The sequence below is a fragment of the Panulirus ornatus genome, chromosome 11 (genome assembly GCF_036320965.1).
Source record: "Panulirus ornatus isolate Po-2019 chromosome 11, ASM3632096v1, whole genome shotgun sequence".
NCBI classification, from domain to species: domain Eukaryota; kingdom Metazoa; phylum Arthropoda; class Malacostraca; order Decapoda; family Palinuridae; genus Panulirus; species Panulirus ornatus.
Genome location: NC_092234.1, coordinates 50,579,873 through 50,594,872, shown reverse-complemented (window position 1 = coordinate 50,594,872; position 15,000 = coordinate 50,579,873). Strand labels below are relative to the sequence as shown.

The following is a 15,000-nucleotide window of genomic DNA, read 5'->3' as shown; positions in this document are numbered from 1 at the left end:
TATATATTTGGGAAACTTTGTAACCGACCAGAGGCGTCTATTTTAAACTGAAATGTACAAATCACGCAGTCAATTCGCAACCCAAACCTGGGTCAAGGGTTAACTCCCACCTACTACGTCCTGACCCGAGGTCAAAAAAGTTGACCTGCAGTTAACTAACCTAACCTAACCTAACCTAACCTCATGGTAAACTTGGCCGAACATTCTCTCGCTTCATTTTCACGTAACCGAAAATACAGACAAAAATCCAGTACAAATATGAGAGATCTCTACAATTCACATTACGAACTAACACTGGGGACCTTTCGTCTTCATTAAGAACCCGAAGGTTAAGTGAAAATAAACATCTTAAGTATCCATTAAGGATAATAAAAAGAAATTTAGAATTCATAATAAAGTGGCTACTGGAACAATGAAATATCTATCGCTCCGTATTAGACGAAACAAACACGAGGAACATGGATTCATAAACCTCCAACACACATAAAGTTTTCCTTCAAACTTGGTTCGCAAACTAAAATACAAAATCACGGGACTGTGAACAAAACATCCCACAGACGAAAGAGAGAGAGAGAGAGAGAGAGAGAGAGAGAGAGAGAGAGAGAGAGAGAGAGAGAGAGAGAGAGGGAAAACTCTTCGTAGCAAGACCAGCCAAGCCCCCTGGGCGGTACACAGCCTTAACGAGGAGGAGGAGGAGGCGGGCGGGCGGGGGCGGCCCTCACCTCGCTCCTGCCTGGCCAACGGGGCTAAGGGACGAGGTACATTTTTCCCTCTGGGGTGCTGCAGTCTGGCCAGCATGAAAATCATTTTATATATTTTAGATACACGTCGTCTACTCCACCTTTGGGGGGAGGGACGACACGACGTGACGACCCTTCTGGAGCACGAACGTACGACCACAGGGTGTTGCTCTTGGGTTCGAGAGACCAGGGACGTCTATGTTCCAGTATCGTGGTTCGTCTTCAAGGGTTCGTACCGCCGTGTTCGCGGGTCGTACCGCCGTGCTCGCGGGTCGTACCGCCGTGCTCGCGGGTCGTACCGCCGTGCTCGAGAGCATACGTAATATAAGTACATTAGCATGAAATAAAACATCACGAACGTTATGATGCAAAGAACCAAAGGGCATACCCAAACACCTCACACGGGAACGCACTTTGCGATATGACCACATATTGGAACACTGGTCTGAAAAAAACGAAGGTCGATCGAAGGTAGAGGAGTTCTGGTTTCCCTCCCCCCTTGACGGTCAAGAGCACAGGGTCATGGGGGTCTGGACAGGGTGTATCTGTGAAGGCGTTGCGTCCTGGTCACCAGACGGACTTGTGTAGATACACGATCATGTCTGCCAAGTGGGTTCGTAACGTTTGAAGGCAAATGACAAATAACGGGAGGGGAGGGAAATAAAATATGTGCGAGAGAGTGGGAGAGGGCCATGGAAGAGGGTACAGCCAACGACCATACAGGTACAAGTCGTTCACGGAAGCAAGGTAAATGGGCGTCACGAATCATTGTAAGACACGCGTATTGCGTGCCTCGTGAGCAGGTCCTGTGAGGGTGGGAGGGACGGAGGCTGGAGGAGGAGGAGGCTACAACAACACCAGAGTTAAGGCTTGTAGACCCTTGTAGTCAGTGGGTAGGTGTCGAAGGCACAGACGAAGATGAGACCACTTGTGTCTGCATGCATCAGACGAGGTGGGTGCTTGCCCAGGCACTGCTCTCATGTTTATATGGCTGCTCAAGAATATATATATATATATATATATATATATATATATATATATATATATATTGGGTTTCCCATGATGAGAATACGATCACAGTTGACACACAATTGTTCTTAATCCCCTAAGGAACACCACCACTGTGGCGTCGGATGGATCACAACCCAATACCACATCCCCAGCCTCCAGGGATGTATATAAATATACACATCTCCCCCCCCCCCCCTTCCCCAAAGCCCCCACACTGGAAAATGAAATTGGTTCGTCCAGGACGATCGAGAAAACAGTCGAGGAGGAGGAGGAGGGAGGAACAGAGAGCGTCGGGACGATCAACCACACTGCGCCGAAGTGCTCCCGGAGGAGGCAACATCAGTAGTTCGTGATGGCCCTCCTCCTCCAGTATACACCAGATATACAGGTGATCAAAATGACCGAAATGTGACCAATTACTCCGATTATAGCTATGTTATCGTCGTCTTCCATCCCCCTCCACCACCCGCAGTGTGTGTGTGTGGGTGTGTCTGCGCGGCACTCGCTCTGAAAGCACCAAGGCGCTAACTGAAGACAGGTCCTTCTTCAACGTCACGAAATATTTCATGGACGACGACACCTCACCTCAGCTCGCAGACGAAACCAAGAACTTGAACAAGCAGAAGAAAAAAGTTATATACGACACTTACACACACATAAGGCCGTCTTCGCCGCGCCATTACCCAGGACCCGGCGTTTGATCACCTTGCGTGGTACGCACCTTCTCCTAAGCCATAATCTTCCTCGGAGGTCATCATTATGTGTAGCCAAGACATCCATCAAGACGAGGAGGGCACGGCTGGTCCTCATGACTACCTCAAGTGAAGATTGCCGGTATCGAACACGAGTGGTATGACCTCCTCCCTCCTCTCTACCATTGCTGGCCCTCCACTCCCGTCCCCTCCTACCATTTCTGGCCCTCCTTACCAACGGTGCCTCCTGCAGCAGCCGGGAGAGAGAGAGAGAGAGAGAGAGAGAGAGAGAGAGAGAGAGAGAGAGAGAGAGAGAGAGTCTAGAGTCTTCCACACTCTCCTACCTGCAGGTCGAGCCCGCACCGGACACGCCCCCGTCTCACACACGGGAGCGGCAGGAGATCTCTCACTCCTGAAGGAGGGCAGACGACCTCGCTACTGACGGACCAGGTGGGGGGACCAGCAAACCCTAATGACGGTGGTGGGGTGTGTGGTGTGGCCCGGGGCCCTCTTCCTCCTCCTCCTCCTCCTCCAGCTGGCTAGCGACCCACGGTGGGGCAGGGGGAAGGAAGGTACTTAGTACTCACGGTTCGCTGCTCCTGTGACGGACACACACAACACGTCAAGTTACCTCCGTCCTCCGTGAGGTCCTCTCCCGTTACACGGAGTTACACCGATACACAGAACCTGCGGTCCGAGCGAGGTGGAGTGACACAGACCCTGAGGTCCATGCGAGGTGGAGTGACACAGACCCTGAGGTCCATGCGAGGTGGAGTGACACAGACCCTGAGGTCCATGCGAGGTGGAGTGACACAGACCCTGAGGTCCAAGCGAGGTGGAGTTACACAGATCCTGAGGTCCATGCGAGGTGGGAGTCACACAGACCCTGAGGTCCGAGCGAGGTGAAGTTACAAAGACCCTGAGGTCCAAGCGAGGTGGAGTGACATAGACCCTGAGGTCCGAGCGAGGTGGAGTGACACAGACCCTGAGGTCCATGCGAGGTGGAGTGACAGACCCTGAGGTCCATGCGAGGTGGAGTGACACAGACCCTGAGGTCCCAGCGAGGTGGTCCGGTTCGTAACATCAACGAAGACGACAACAGTCCACCTTAATAAAAGCCACAGATGGGAAAAAGAAAGGACAGCAAAACAAGAGCCACCTCTCTCGACAGTTGAATTATTACGCACTCGTACCCTGCCTTCCGTCAACATGAAAAACTAACCCCCTTCCCCACCTTCAATAATCTGTCAAGTGAGGACCTCCCTCCCCCTTTTTATACCCGAGGGGGAGCTAGGCAATGTGTCATCTGCGGGTGGGGGAGGAGAGAGAGAGTGTGTGTGTGTAATAAGCCACGACTCCCCTTCAGCCAGGCAGGGTAGCCACTCGGGCAAGCAATAAATTCCATCTCGAGTCACACTCAGACGCTGGCCCCTGGATCAACACGAAGGCGATACACCCACTCCTCCTCCTCCAGGGTTTAAGAGTGGGAGTCTTGTGCCTCAGGTACAATGGACCTCGGAGTTAAGGGAGGCGTCCTTAGAGTTAAGGGAGGCGTCCTTAGAGTTAAGGGAGGCGCCCTTAGAGTTAAGGGAGGTGTCCCTTAAGAGTTAAGGAGGGTGTCCTCATAAAGTTAAGGGGGATATCTTCATAAGGCTCATAAAGGCCCCATAAACTTGAAGGCGTCCTCATAAAAGTTAAGGAACGTGTCCTCATACAGGAGAGTTTTCCCTCATAAAAGGAAGGTGTCCTCAATACGGAAGTCCTCCTCATAAGGTTAATGAAGGCCTCATAAAAGGAAGGCTTTCTCATAAGGTGAGGAAAGTGTGCTTATAATGTTAAGGAAGGCGACCTCAAAAGTTATGGCATTCTCATCAAGTTAATGAAAGCGTCCTCTATATGTGTGTGTGTGTGTGTGTTGCCTCCTGTGGAACTTTTTACGCTGATTTCAATCTTATTCTTTCATGGAACCTGGTCGTTGTGTGTTGGTTGAGTATCCTACGGTGTTGATGTCTTCGTCCAGGTGCCTGGGGCACTTGCGGGCATCGCCAAATCAGTGTTGCCATCCCTGGGGCACTTGCGGGCATCGCCAAATCAGTGTTGCCATCCCTGGGGCACTTGCGGGCATCGCCAAATCAGTGTTGCCTTCTCCCGGGGCCCTTGCGGCCACCGCCAAATCAGTGTTGCCTTCCGAAGCAACCCCTAACTGGTAGCCAGGCAAAACTCCACTGGCTCAATATTCGCCAAACCCGTTATCGGGTTATCGGCAGCTCCCTGACCCCATCCGATAACATAATGGACGACGTAATATTACCTGTCCCAAAACTTGGGATTATAATTCACGCAAGTTACAGTAAACGGCGTCTGATGCAAATTTTCCTCCAACTTCGCGAACGAGTTCGTTGAGGAGAAAAAGGAATCTATTCTGTTGCTGCTGCTTCTTCTTCTTCTTCTTCGACTCGTTCTTCATCTGGCCCGACCCAAAAAGGTCAAGATATTCAGTTTTTCTTTCTTTTCTTTTCCTCAGACATCAGAACACCACGGCCGCTGTGTTACCCTCGGGGTATCAGTGGCTCGCCTGGATCTTGGGATAATTTTTGCCTCACTACCGACTGCCAGAAGCTTTTAGCTGCCTCCCGGTAGAAGGGAACCAAAGCTAACCAAGATAGCAAGCTAACCAGGAGAGCAAGGTAACCAGGAGAGCAAGCTAACCAGGAGAGCAAGCTAACCAGGAGAGAAAGCTATATCCTTTTCTTTCCTTCCTCCCTATCTCGCACTCAACCTTACCAGCAAGACGGCGAAGACCAATGGGTTGTGATGGTTGAAAGGTCACACGACCATACCCCGGGAGGTCGAAGGTCACACGACCATTACCCCTGGAGGTTGAAGGTCACACAACCATACCCAGGGAGGTTGAAGGTCACACGACCATACCCGGGAGGTCGAAGGTCACACGACCATACTCAAGGAGGTCGAAGGTCACACGCCCATATCCAGGGAGGTTGAAGGTCACACGACCATACTCAAGGAGGTCGAAGGTCACACGACCATACATCGAGGTCAAAGGTCACACGACCATACCCCGGGAGGTCGTACTTGCCATCATGAAGGCTATATACCTGGACATGATCATGACAGGTCACATACAATGGTCAAGCACTGCCTAAGGTTGTTATTACAGCGTTACCCTAAACAAGCAAAGACCATGATGTGTCGCACCCCTAGTTAACAGCAGGTCACTCCCACCTTCTTTGAATCATTGTAATCATCTGCAGGATTCCAGGCATCATCAGGTCTTGAAACGCGTAAATCTTAAACTTCTCGCCTTACTAGTCTCTATTTCTCGACACCCCGTCCAACATTGTGGTGAGGCAGGGAAGGCATAGCCAACCCCGTGAGGAGGAGGAGGAGGAGCAGGAGCAGGTGGTGCTGCTCCTCCTCCTCCTCCGCCCACGGTGGGTGGGTGGGCCTCTCTCTCTCTCTCTCTCTCGCTACACTATCAATCAAGGCTCTGGTCTAAATTTGAAGGGTCTGCTGCCAGGCCAAGACGCCCTCGCAAAGGGATACGTCAAGGATCCGAAAGGCTCATGTGGGGCCTCGAGCACTACCCTCAGTACGTGCCTTGCCTTCTAATATATTTATATATATATATATATATATATATATATATATATATATATATATATATATATATATATATGCGCCTTTTTCACGATATATATATCATTTTCGTTTGGCTCTCAAGAGTCGCCAGCAACCTCTATAAAGTTAAATCAAATTTCTACATTTCTGCACCAAAAATGTTGGCTCAAAGTATCTCAACTTCCGCTTCAAATAGCCGACTCTAGTTTTATGATCGATCGCCGGCAACAGATTCTCCTCACAGAGCCCCAGCTGTGGTGGTGGTGGTAGTGAAGAAGGGATGGGCGGGTGTGAGGCGAGAGAGAGAGAGGCAGGCTAGGCTAGGATGGCTGTCTGCTGGTCTCCACTCTCCAACGTTCGTGCTTGCCAACGTTCGACTTTCTAGCGCAGCGCAACGACGCTCACAACCTCTCTTGTTTTCTTCGTGGAGCTCCCGTCCTACCTCGGAGTGTCGTCTCCTTCTTGAAGCGAGACACGGTTCGACCAGAAGGTAACTCGTGCTTCGTGACGTCGAGTCGAGGTGGTTGGTTTCCTGCTATTTGGGGAAAGAAATCGTATACATAATAATAATAATAATAATAATAATAATAATGATAATAATAATAATAATAATACTAAAGGAACTTCCGTGTTCCAGATCCCGCGTTCGGAGTTGAGGTTCTGGCGGACCAGAAAGGTCGAGGACTCGTGGCTCTGGTATTTCCAGATCACAAGGGAATCACCGGAGACGCCCTAGCCCAGGAAGGCGCGGCCCTCACTCACTGCTCAAACACAGTTGTGCAATGCAAGCAGTAGCAGCTGGCGCTCCGCCAACCCCACCACCACCATCGCCACAGTCCTTTTCCAGCGTTTCAAGACGGATAAGTTCGCCCCTTTCCCAGCTTTCTAGGATGGATACGCTCGCCCCTTTCCCAGTGTTCCAGGACGGATTTGGACGGACACACTAGCCCGTTACTGCGTACCCGACCCAGGGATCGACCCCTCCTGGCAACCGCGTTATCAAGCATAATCAGGTCCCTCCATCCACCCTAACCTCCCTCCAACAGCTCCCCCTTCCCCACCACCTACCTAACCCTCCTCCCTTGGCTCTCTCAGGTGTACTGGATTTAAGTCAACCGAATCGAACGCTGTGACTCCGAGTCTCTTTTTTGCCGTCCACTCACGCCCAACGAGAGGGCTTGCTGCTCCTGAAGAAGGCGCGCATGACTGGAATTTCCAGACGCCAATTGTTGTTGTTACGCTCTGCGACGTGATCATGCTGCTACTGTTTTTCGACGACGTAAACAGCATAGAACAGCACGATTTGTGTTTCCATCACAACGCCAAGATCTCTCTCACACTAAGGTACTCTTTAAGACATCATTAACCTTATATATATATATATATATGTACGTTCTACGGATACGCCTCTGACACCATCATCATATAATCCCAAACTCGCGAAAGCTTTGATGAAACAGGAAAAGTTCTTAGAAAAATGGCAAAACACACAAGAATGCCTGACCCGTAAACGTTTGAACTATACAAATAAGACTGAAAATCTCCATTCAGTTGGGTATATTCCCAAGGAAGTTTCGCGTTACACGAGAGAAAACATCAAAATAATGTCCTACCATCTTTACGACCCATCGAAGAACTTCTACCGCTGCTTTGGGGAGGGTTGAAGACGTAGGGTAATTTCATGTCATTAATCAAATGCCTCATTGATGAAGGACAGTGTCGACACCACCTTGACACGAACATAAGTGAACCACATCATTCGTCCTCACCTCAACCCAACCCCCACCTCCTCCTCCTCTCTCCCTAAGAGGGAAGACATAATTCACGCCTCAAGCAGAGTTACGTAAACAGAGTTATATAAATTCCCATAACTGACGGTAAACAAGGCTAATGAACGCGCACACGAGACCTCCCTGGCCGAGGTGTCGATAAAGACGACCATTTAATGAAGCGGTCATACATACCTACCTCTCTCTCTCTAGACCATGATTGGAGGATGGTGTTTTTTTCTCTCTTTTTTTTTTTAAAGGACATTCCTAAATTTAAAGGTTCATTCTTAGATAGGGATTTACACTGGGTGTTAATTATATCAACGCCATTCATTCTATCTAAGCTAGGTCTACATAGGGACACACACACACACACACACACACACAGGGTATAACACAGGAGAAGTTAGGGACACACGCACACACACACACACACACAGGGTATAACATAGAAGTTTATATCTATAATTTACACACAATTTGCTATGTTACAGGATTAATGGCTTTGTTTATAGGATTAATGACTAGAAAAAAAATATATATATAATCTAGGGTTTCCTAAAAACTCTTACCGTCTACAACACATATATCGTCTACGTACAACACCATCATCACCAGCTGGGGCCTGGCTCCCATCTACGAAAAAGCAATGTTACCACACTTCGTCTAGCCATCTAAATAGCAGTGATACCATACACAGGGCGTGGGAGGGAGGGCGTGGGGGACATGAGGTGGAGGAGAAGGAGGAGGAGGAGGAGGAGGGGCGAGAGAGTGAGTGAGTGGGTTGGGGTGTGGGGTAAGGAGAGGGTGGCAGGTAAAACCACCCTCAACTATATATATATACCATGTCTGGCTAACTACAGCAAAAAACAAAAACAAAACAAAAACCGTGACCTTCTAAGAACAACAACAACAACAACAAGAACTAACAACACACCAGTCAAAGCACCTCAGCTCTCTCTCTCTCTTTCCTCAGCTCTCTCTCTCTCTCTCTCTCTCTCTCTCTCTCTCTCTCTCTCTCTCTCTCTCTCTCTCCTCTCTCTCTCTCTCTACATGACAATCATACGTGACACCAATAGGACAAAAAAATATTAGTTTTTTTTTCGTCACTTTCTCTCTCTCTCTCTCTCTCTCTCTCTCTCTCTACATGACAACCAGACGTGACACCAACAGGACAAAAAAAAATGTTTTTTTTTCGTCTCTCTCTCTCTCTCTCTCTACTTTTTTTTTTTTCTAAACTGGCCACTCACGTATCCTCATCTACAGCCACACACACACACCCATTTCACTACAGCAACGTCAATTCTACGGATCCTGTGATGCGTTTCTTCCCTTCCCCCCCCTTCAACGACTACGAGCAATGTTACCATCTACAGCACCTATGATATATATATATATATTTTACACTAGCAGTGTTACCATCTAACAACTCTACTTCACACGTAAAGCGATCTACTGTGTTGGCTACGGGAGGTCGTGTGGCGGTAGTGGTAATAATACTAATCTAAATCAATGCTGTGTTTAATACACCTTCTATGGTATTTTATTTTTATATCTATATATACAAAACCTCGAGAGGTCGTTAGAAAAAAATATAAGAACTATTGTTTTGTTTTAAGTTGAAGTTTTTAGAAAAAAATAAGAACTATTGTTTTGTTTTAAGTTGAAGTCTTTTACAAAAAATAAGAACTATTGTTTTGTTTTAAGTTGAAGTCTTTAGAAAAAAATAAGAGCTATTGTTTTTTTTTAAGTTGAAGTCTTTTAGAAAAAATAAGAACTATTGTTTTGTTTTAAGTTGAAGTCTTTAGAAAAAAAATAAGAACTATTGTTTTTTTTTAAGTTGAAGTCTTTTAGAAAAAATAAGAACTATTGTTTTGTTTTAAGTTGAAGTCTTTTAGAAACAGTAAGAACTATTGTTTTGTTTTAAGTTGAAGTCTTTTAGAAAAAATAAGAACTACTGTTTTGTTTTAAGTTGAGGTCTTTAGAAAAAAATAAGAACTATTGTTTTTTTAAGTTGAAGTTTTTTAGAAAAAAAATAAGAACTATTGTTTTTTTTTTAAGTTGAAGTCTTTTAGAAAAAATAAGAACTATTGTTTTGTTTTAAGTTGAAGTCTTTTAGAAAAAAATAAGAGCTATTGTTTTGTTTTAAGTTAAAGTCTTTTAGAAAAAATAAAAACTTTTTTTTTTAAGTTGAAGTCTTTTAGAAAAAAAATAAGAACTATTGGTTTTTTAAGTTGAAGTCTTTTAGAAAAAATAAAAACTATTGTTTTTTTTTAAGTTGAAGTCTTTTAGAAAAAATAAGAACTATTGTTTTTTTTTAAGTTGAAGTCTTTTAGAAAAAAATAAAAACTATTCTTTACGTTCGTTTAAATGTCTTGTGTTTGAGTGTGTCTGCATCAAGGAGGCGATCAGAGGCTGGGCCGCATTCACATACGTTGCTTATTTCCTCACAATTGGGTGAGGAGTGAGGGGGAAATTATATTCAATGAACTCATAGAAAACGTTTGGTTGATCGAGAGAGAGAGAGAGAGAGAGAGAGAGAGAGAGAGAGAGAGAGAGAGAGAGAGAGAGAGAGAGAGAGAGAGAGAGAGAGAGAGAGAGAGAGATTGTTCAATGATCCTGTGGGCACAACTTTACTTACTGATTAAGGGAATCTTAGACCAGAATAAGGACCTTATTGACCACACGGCTGGGTATCCATATCACCAACACACACAGTTTCACCAGCAGAAGGGGCTTCACCAACACACACACACACACACACACAGTTTCACCAGCAGGAGGGGCATCACCAACACACACACAGTTTCACCAGAAGAAAGGGGCTTCACCAACACACACACAGTTTCACCAGCAGGAGGGGCTTCACCAACACACAGCTTCACCAGCAGGAGGGGCTTCACCAACACACACACAGCTTCACCAGCAGGAGGGGCTTCACCAACACACACACACAGCTTCACCAGCAGGAGGGGCTTCACCAACACACACACAGTTTCACCAGCAGGAGGGGCTTCACCAACACACACACAGTTTCACCAGCAGGAGGGGCTTCACCAACACACACACACAGCTTCACCAGCAGGAGGGGCTTCACCAACACACACACACAGCTTCACCAGCAGGAGGGGCTTCACCAACACACACACACACACACAGCTTCACCAGCAGGAGGGGCTTCACCAACACACACACACAGCTTCACCAGCAGGAGGGGCTTCAATAATCAAATGAATTTTGGAGGTCAGGAAGAGAGTCTCTCTCTCTCTCTCTCTTTCTCTCTCTCTCTCTCTCTCTGGGGTAAGATCAAAGGACCCCTGAGAGCAGGAGGCCGTAAGGATCAGGGGGGGGGGGGGAAATCCTGAGATTAATAAGGAACCGTCTTATTCCCTCCCAGGCTAATCCTCCACTTCCCCTTCCCCCTAATTTATATCACGAGTTGAAATATTTATCATATCTTCCTGATCCATAGAATTTCAGGAATTCTTTCGCTGTGAGAATTATATATATATATATATATATATATATATATATATATATATATATATATATATATATATATATTTCTTCATTTCTTTCATACCATTTGCCATTTCCCGCGTTAGCGAGGTGGCGCCAAGAACAGAGGACTGGGCCTTTGAGGGAATATCCTCACCTGGCCCCCTTCTCTGTCCCATCTTTTGGAAAAAAAAAAAAAAAAAAAAAATATATATATATATATATATATATATATATATATATATATATATATTCTATGATTTTTTCAAATTACTTTTTTCTTATAAACACTCGATTTTATTGATCACAGGAGGAAACAACTTACGTCCCCCCTTTAGCACGTCGATATGATGGGGGGGACCCCACTATGACCTCTGACCCTTAGAGGGGTCAAGTCGGAGGCCATCGAGTGCCCCCCACCCCCCCCCTCCCGTAATGATAATGATAAAGAAAAATGGATAAAGATTATTGCAAGCCTCCGAACACATCCTTTCCGCTCTTTTTTTTTCTAAACAAGCTGAAGAAGACATCTACCATATATACTAACACACCACAAGACAAATCAGTCAGCAGTCTCACTATTTACACAAGTGACTCCTGAATTATCAAACAACCGTTTTCTTTCTTCATTTCTTTTTTTTTAATTTTTAAAAAAGCTGATAGGTGAATTATCTATCTAACGGCTACTTGGGTTATAACCAGTGCACTGGCGTGTGTTAAAAGTCGTCCTAGTTTTACTGTGCTGGGTGAACTAATGATAATAAGAGAGTTAACTAGTGGAGAAGGGGGGGAAATAGAGTGGTGGAGTGGGGGGGTGGTGCGCGGGCCTTTTTTTGAAAAGAGGAGGGGGTGTGGGTGGTGCACTTCACGCTGCAAATTACTCAAACGTATGTAGTCATATTCGGGGCGAGGCTGATGAAAATAAAAAAAAAAAAAATTCTGTATCGCTATTTTAACAGATCAAGAGAAAATATTCAAAGTCTTTAAGTAAATACAGACTGGGAAATTAGTGTGAAATTTAAAAAAAAGAAATTGAAAACGGGTTTAGAAAATAATCAAATTCTTAAGTAAATACAACCTGGAAATTAATGTGAAATTTGAAGAAAATTTGAAAACAGGTTTAGAAAATAATAAAAGTCTTAAGTAAATACAGACTGGAAATTAATGTGGAATTTTAAAAAAAATTTGAAAACGGATTTAGAAAATAATCAAAGTCTTAAGTAAATACAGACTGGAAATTAATGTGAAATTTTTAAAAATTTTAAAACGGGTTTAGAAAATAGTCAAAGTTGAAAACGGGTTTAGAAAATAATCAAAGTCTTAAGTAAATACAGACTGGAAATTAATGTGAAATTTTTAAAAATTTGAAAACGGGTTTAGAAAATAGTCAAAGTTGAAAACGGGTTTAGAAAATAATCAAAGTCTTAAGTAAATACAGACTGGAAATTAATGTGAAATTAAAAAAAAAAAAATTGAAAACGGGTTTAGAAAATAATCAAAGTCTTAAGTAAACACAGACTGGAAATTAATGTGAAATTTATAAAAATTTGAAAACGGGTTATACAAAAAAAATTCTAATAAAAAAATTATATCAATACATCCAGAACTCTGTATAGACGACTTACTGATATGCAAAAAAAAAAAAAAAAAAAAATAGAAGTACCAGTCTCGATGCTGACAGATTTTAAACAATGGCTTAATAATAAGCTCTTTGCTGACACTGACATAGACAATTAGCGAGTAACTCCTGGCCATACACCAGTTTGCTTCAGGTACAACTCTACCCCCACACACACTGTCTCATACCAACACGATGCCTCACTGCTGACGGAACGCACTTCTTTCAGACTTGTCATCACTCCCTCCAGAATATTGTCCCGGGATCCCAAGGCATTCCAAACCAATGCCAAGTCGTACAGATGAGCCTTGACCTTCTGGCGTTTATATGGGTGATAAAACTTTAGCTTAGCCCTCCCTCCTAAAGCTAGTTTTCTGTTGACGAGGCGGTGGATAAAAGGGGGTTACTTCGTCAACTGGAACACGTAGGGACACTAGATGCTTTGGGATGTGGTTCCCAAAGACGAAGAGGAGGAGGAGGAGATCGCCTCCACATAGTGTTCAGCAGCTGGGGGCTACACATATACACGCACACATAGAAAGAAACGAAGTTTGGGAGACAGACTAATGGTAGAATCGCGCCCCCTCGAGTGATGTGCCTGTTATAATCCTCTTCGGATTAATTTGATTATCGTGAATAATCGTCATTCGAAAATATGATTAATCTTTCTGTCTCATGCATGTAAAAGTCTCTCGACCTTACAGGTTTCACGAAGTCAAGCTCTGAGAGGGAGGGGGGATCGAAATCAATGATTCGAAAATTCGAATGATTGTAAATGATGACATATATCCAAGACATGAGTTGATCATATTAGAAGCAATTCAAACGTCAAGAAACTTGCTGAAAAACGCCTCGGCAAACGGTAGCCATATACACACGAGCTGCGTAAACGTTGCAAGTAAAAAAAAGGAAATGAAAATGCGTGTCAGCCGAGATCAAGCATGCTGGAGTAGAGAAGGAAAAAACAGCAAGAATCAAGAACTTGCAATACATGGAATACTCTAAATGTTAAGTCTTATCGAAGGCCAAGATGCAAACTGTATCAACTTTTGAAAGAAAATGGATCGAGAGAGAAAAAGAGAAAATGGGTAACTGACAAAAAAAATGCGTTAGGGACATATATATATAGAGAGAGAAAAAAAAACTAGATTAAAGTTAAAAGTGCCGAGAGAAAATCTGGAGTGAATGCCATTCGTCTTTCGAGACACTGAAGAAAACGGGATGGCGGCTCAACTCCCAGCAGAACAGAAAAGCTTCATGTACAGACCCCCTTAAGCTTCTCCATACCCAAAACCGTCGAGGAAATAAAGACAAAAAAAAAGAAGGGACTCGCCCCTTTTAAAGCAATTTGCAGCAGCTTCAGCCACCACCCCTCCAAAACAGTCGAGCGAAACCATAACCCAAAGAAAAAAAATGAATATTAAAAAAACTACTGGTGCAAGTGGTGGTAGTGGTAGTAGTAGTAGTAGTAGTGGTGGCGATAGTGGCTGTGGCAGAGAGTGACACACAGTGACTGGGTGGTTTGTTCAAAGGCTCCCAAACTCTAAGTGTGTGTGTGTGTACCAACACAAATCTAAGTCTAATTTTGGACCACTACTACTGCTCTTGTGAGGGAAGATGGGGGGAGGGTTAGAGGAAAAGAGAGGAGGAGGAGGAGAGGAGTGATGGTGGTGGGAGGGAGGAGAAGGGAGAAGATTTCTCCCTCAACCCCACCCCCATCTACCAACCCACCCACACACCCACCCCCAAGAACCCAGAGCGGAGTTCACTTGGGAGGCGTGTGTGTGTGAGTGTCTCCCTCTCTCTCCTCCTCCATCCTCGCGCCTCTCCTCCACCCTGGACTATACCTTCAGTTCGTCTGCTTCAATGTAACCACTGTTGTCTTTGTCGTATGCTTTCCAGATCTGTAAGAACGAGACGGGGGAGATGTCGTTGACGGGTGGGAGGGAAAAGGGAGGAGGGAGGGAGGGCAAAAGGGGAGGAGAGGGAGGGAGGGACGGAGAGGGCGGGAAGGAAGGAAGAAGACAAACAGA

The 15,000-nt window shown here is 45.1% G+C and overlaps 1 protein-coding gene across 11 annotated transcripts in view; it reads right to left on the bottom strand.

Moving 5' to 3' along the window:
- Cbp53E (Calbindin 53E) overlaps positions 1–15,000 on the bottom strand; it is a 511,499-nt gene that overhangs the window by 38,365 nt on the left and 458,134 nt on the right. For 9 of the 11 annotated variants that reach the window (XM_071666998.1, XM_071667008.1, XM_071667005.1 and 6 more), the window contains one exon: positions 14,815–14,871. The exons of the other annotated variants lie outside the window; for them this stretch is intronic. In XM_071666998.1, coding sequence (XP_071523099.1) covers positions 14,815–14,871 — 57 coding nt within the window. The remainder of the gene's footprint in view (positions 1–14,814; positions 14,872–15,000) is intronic. 11 annotated transcript variants of the gene reach the window in all.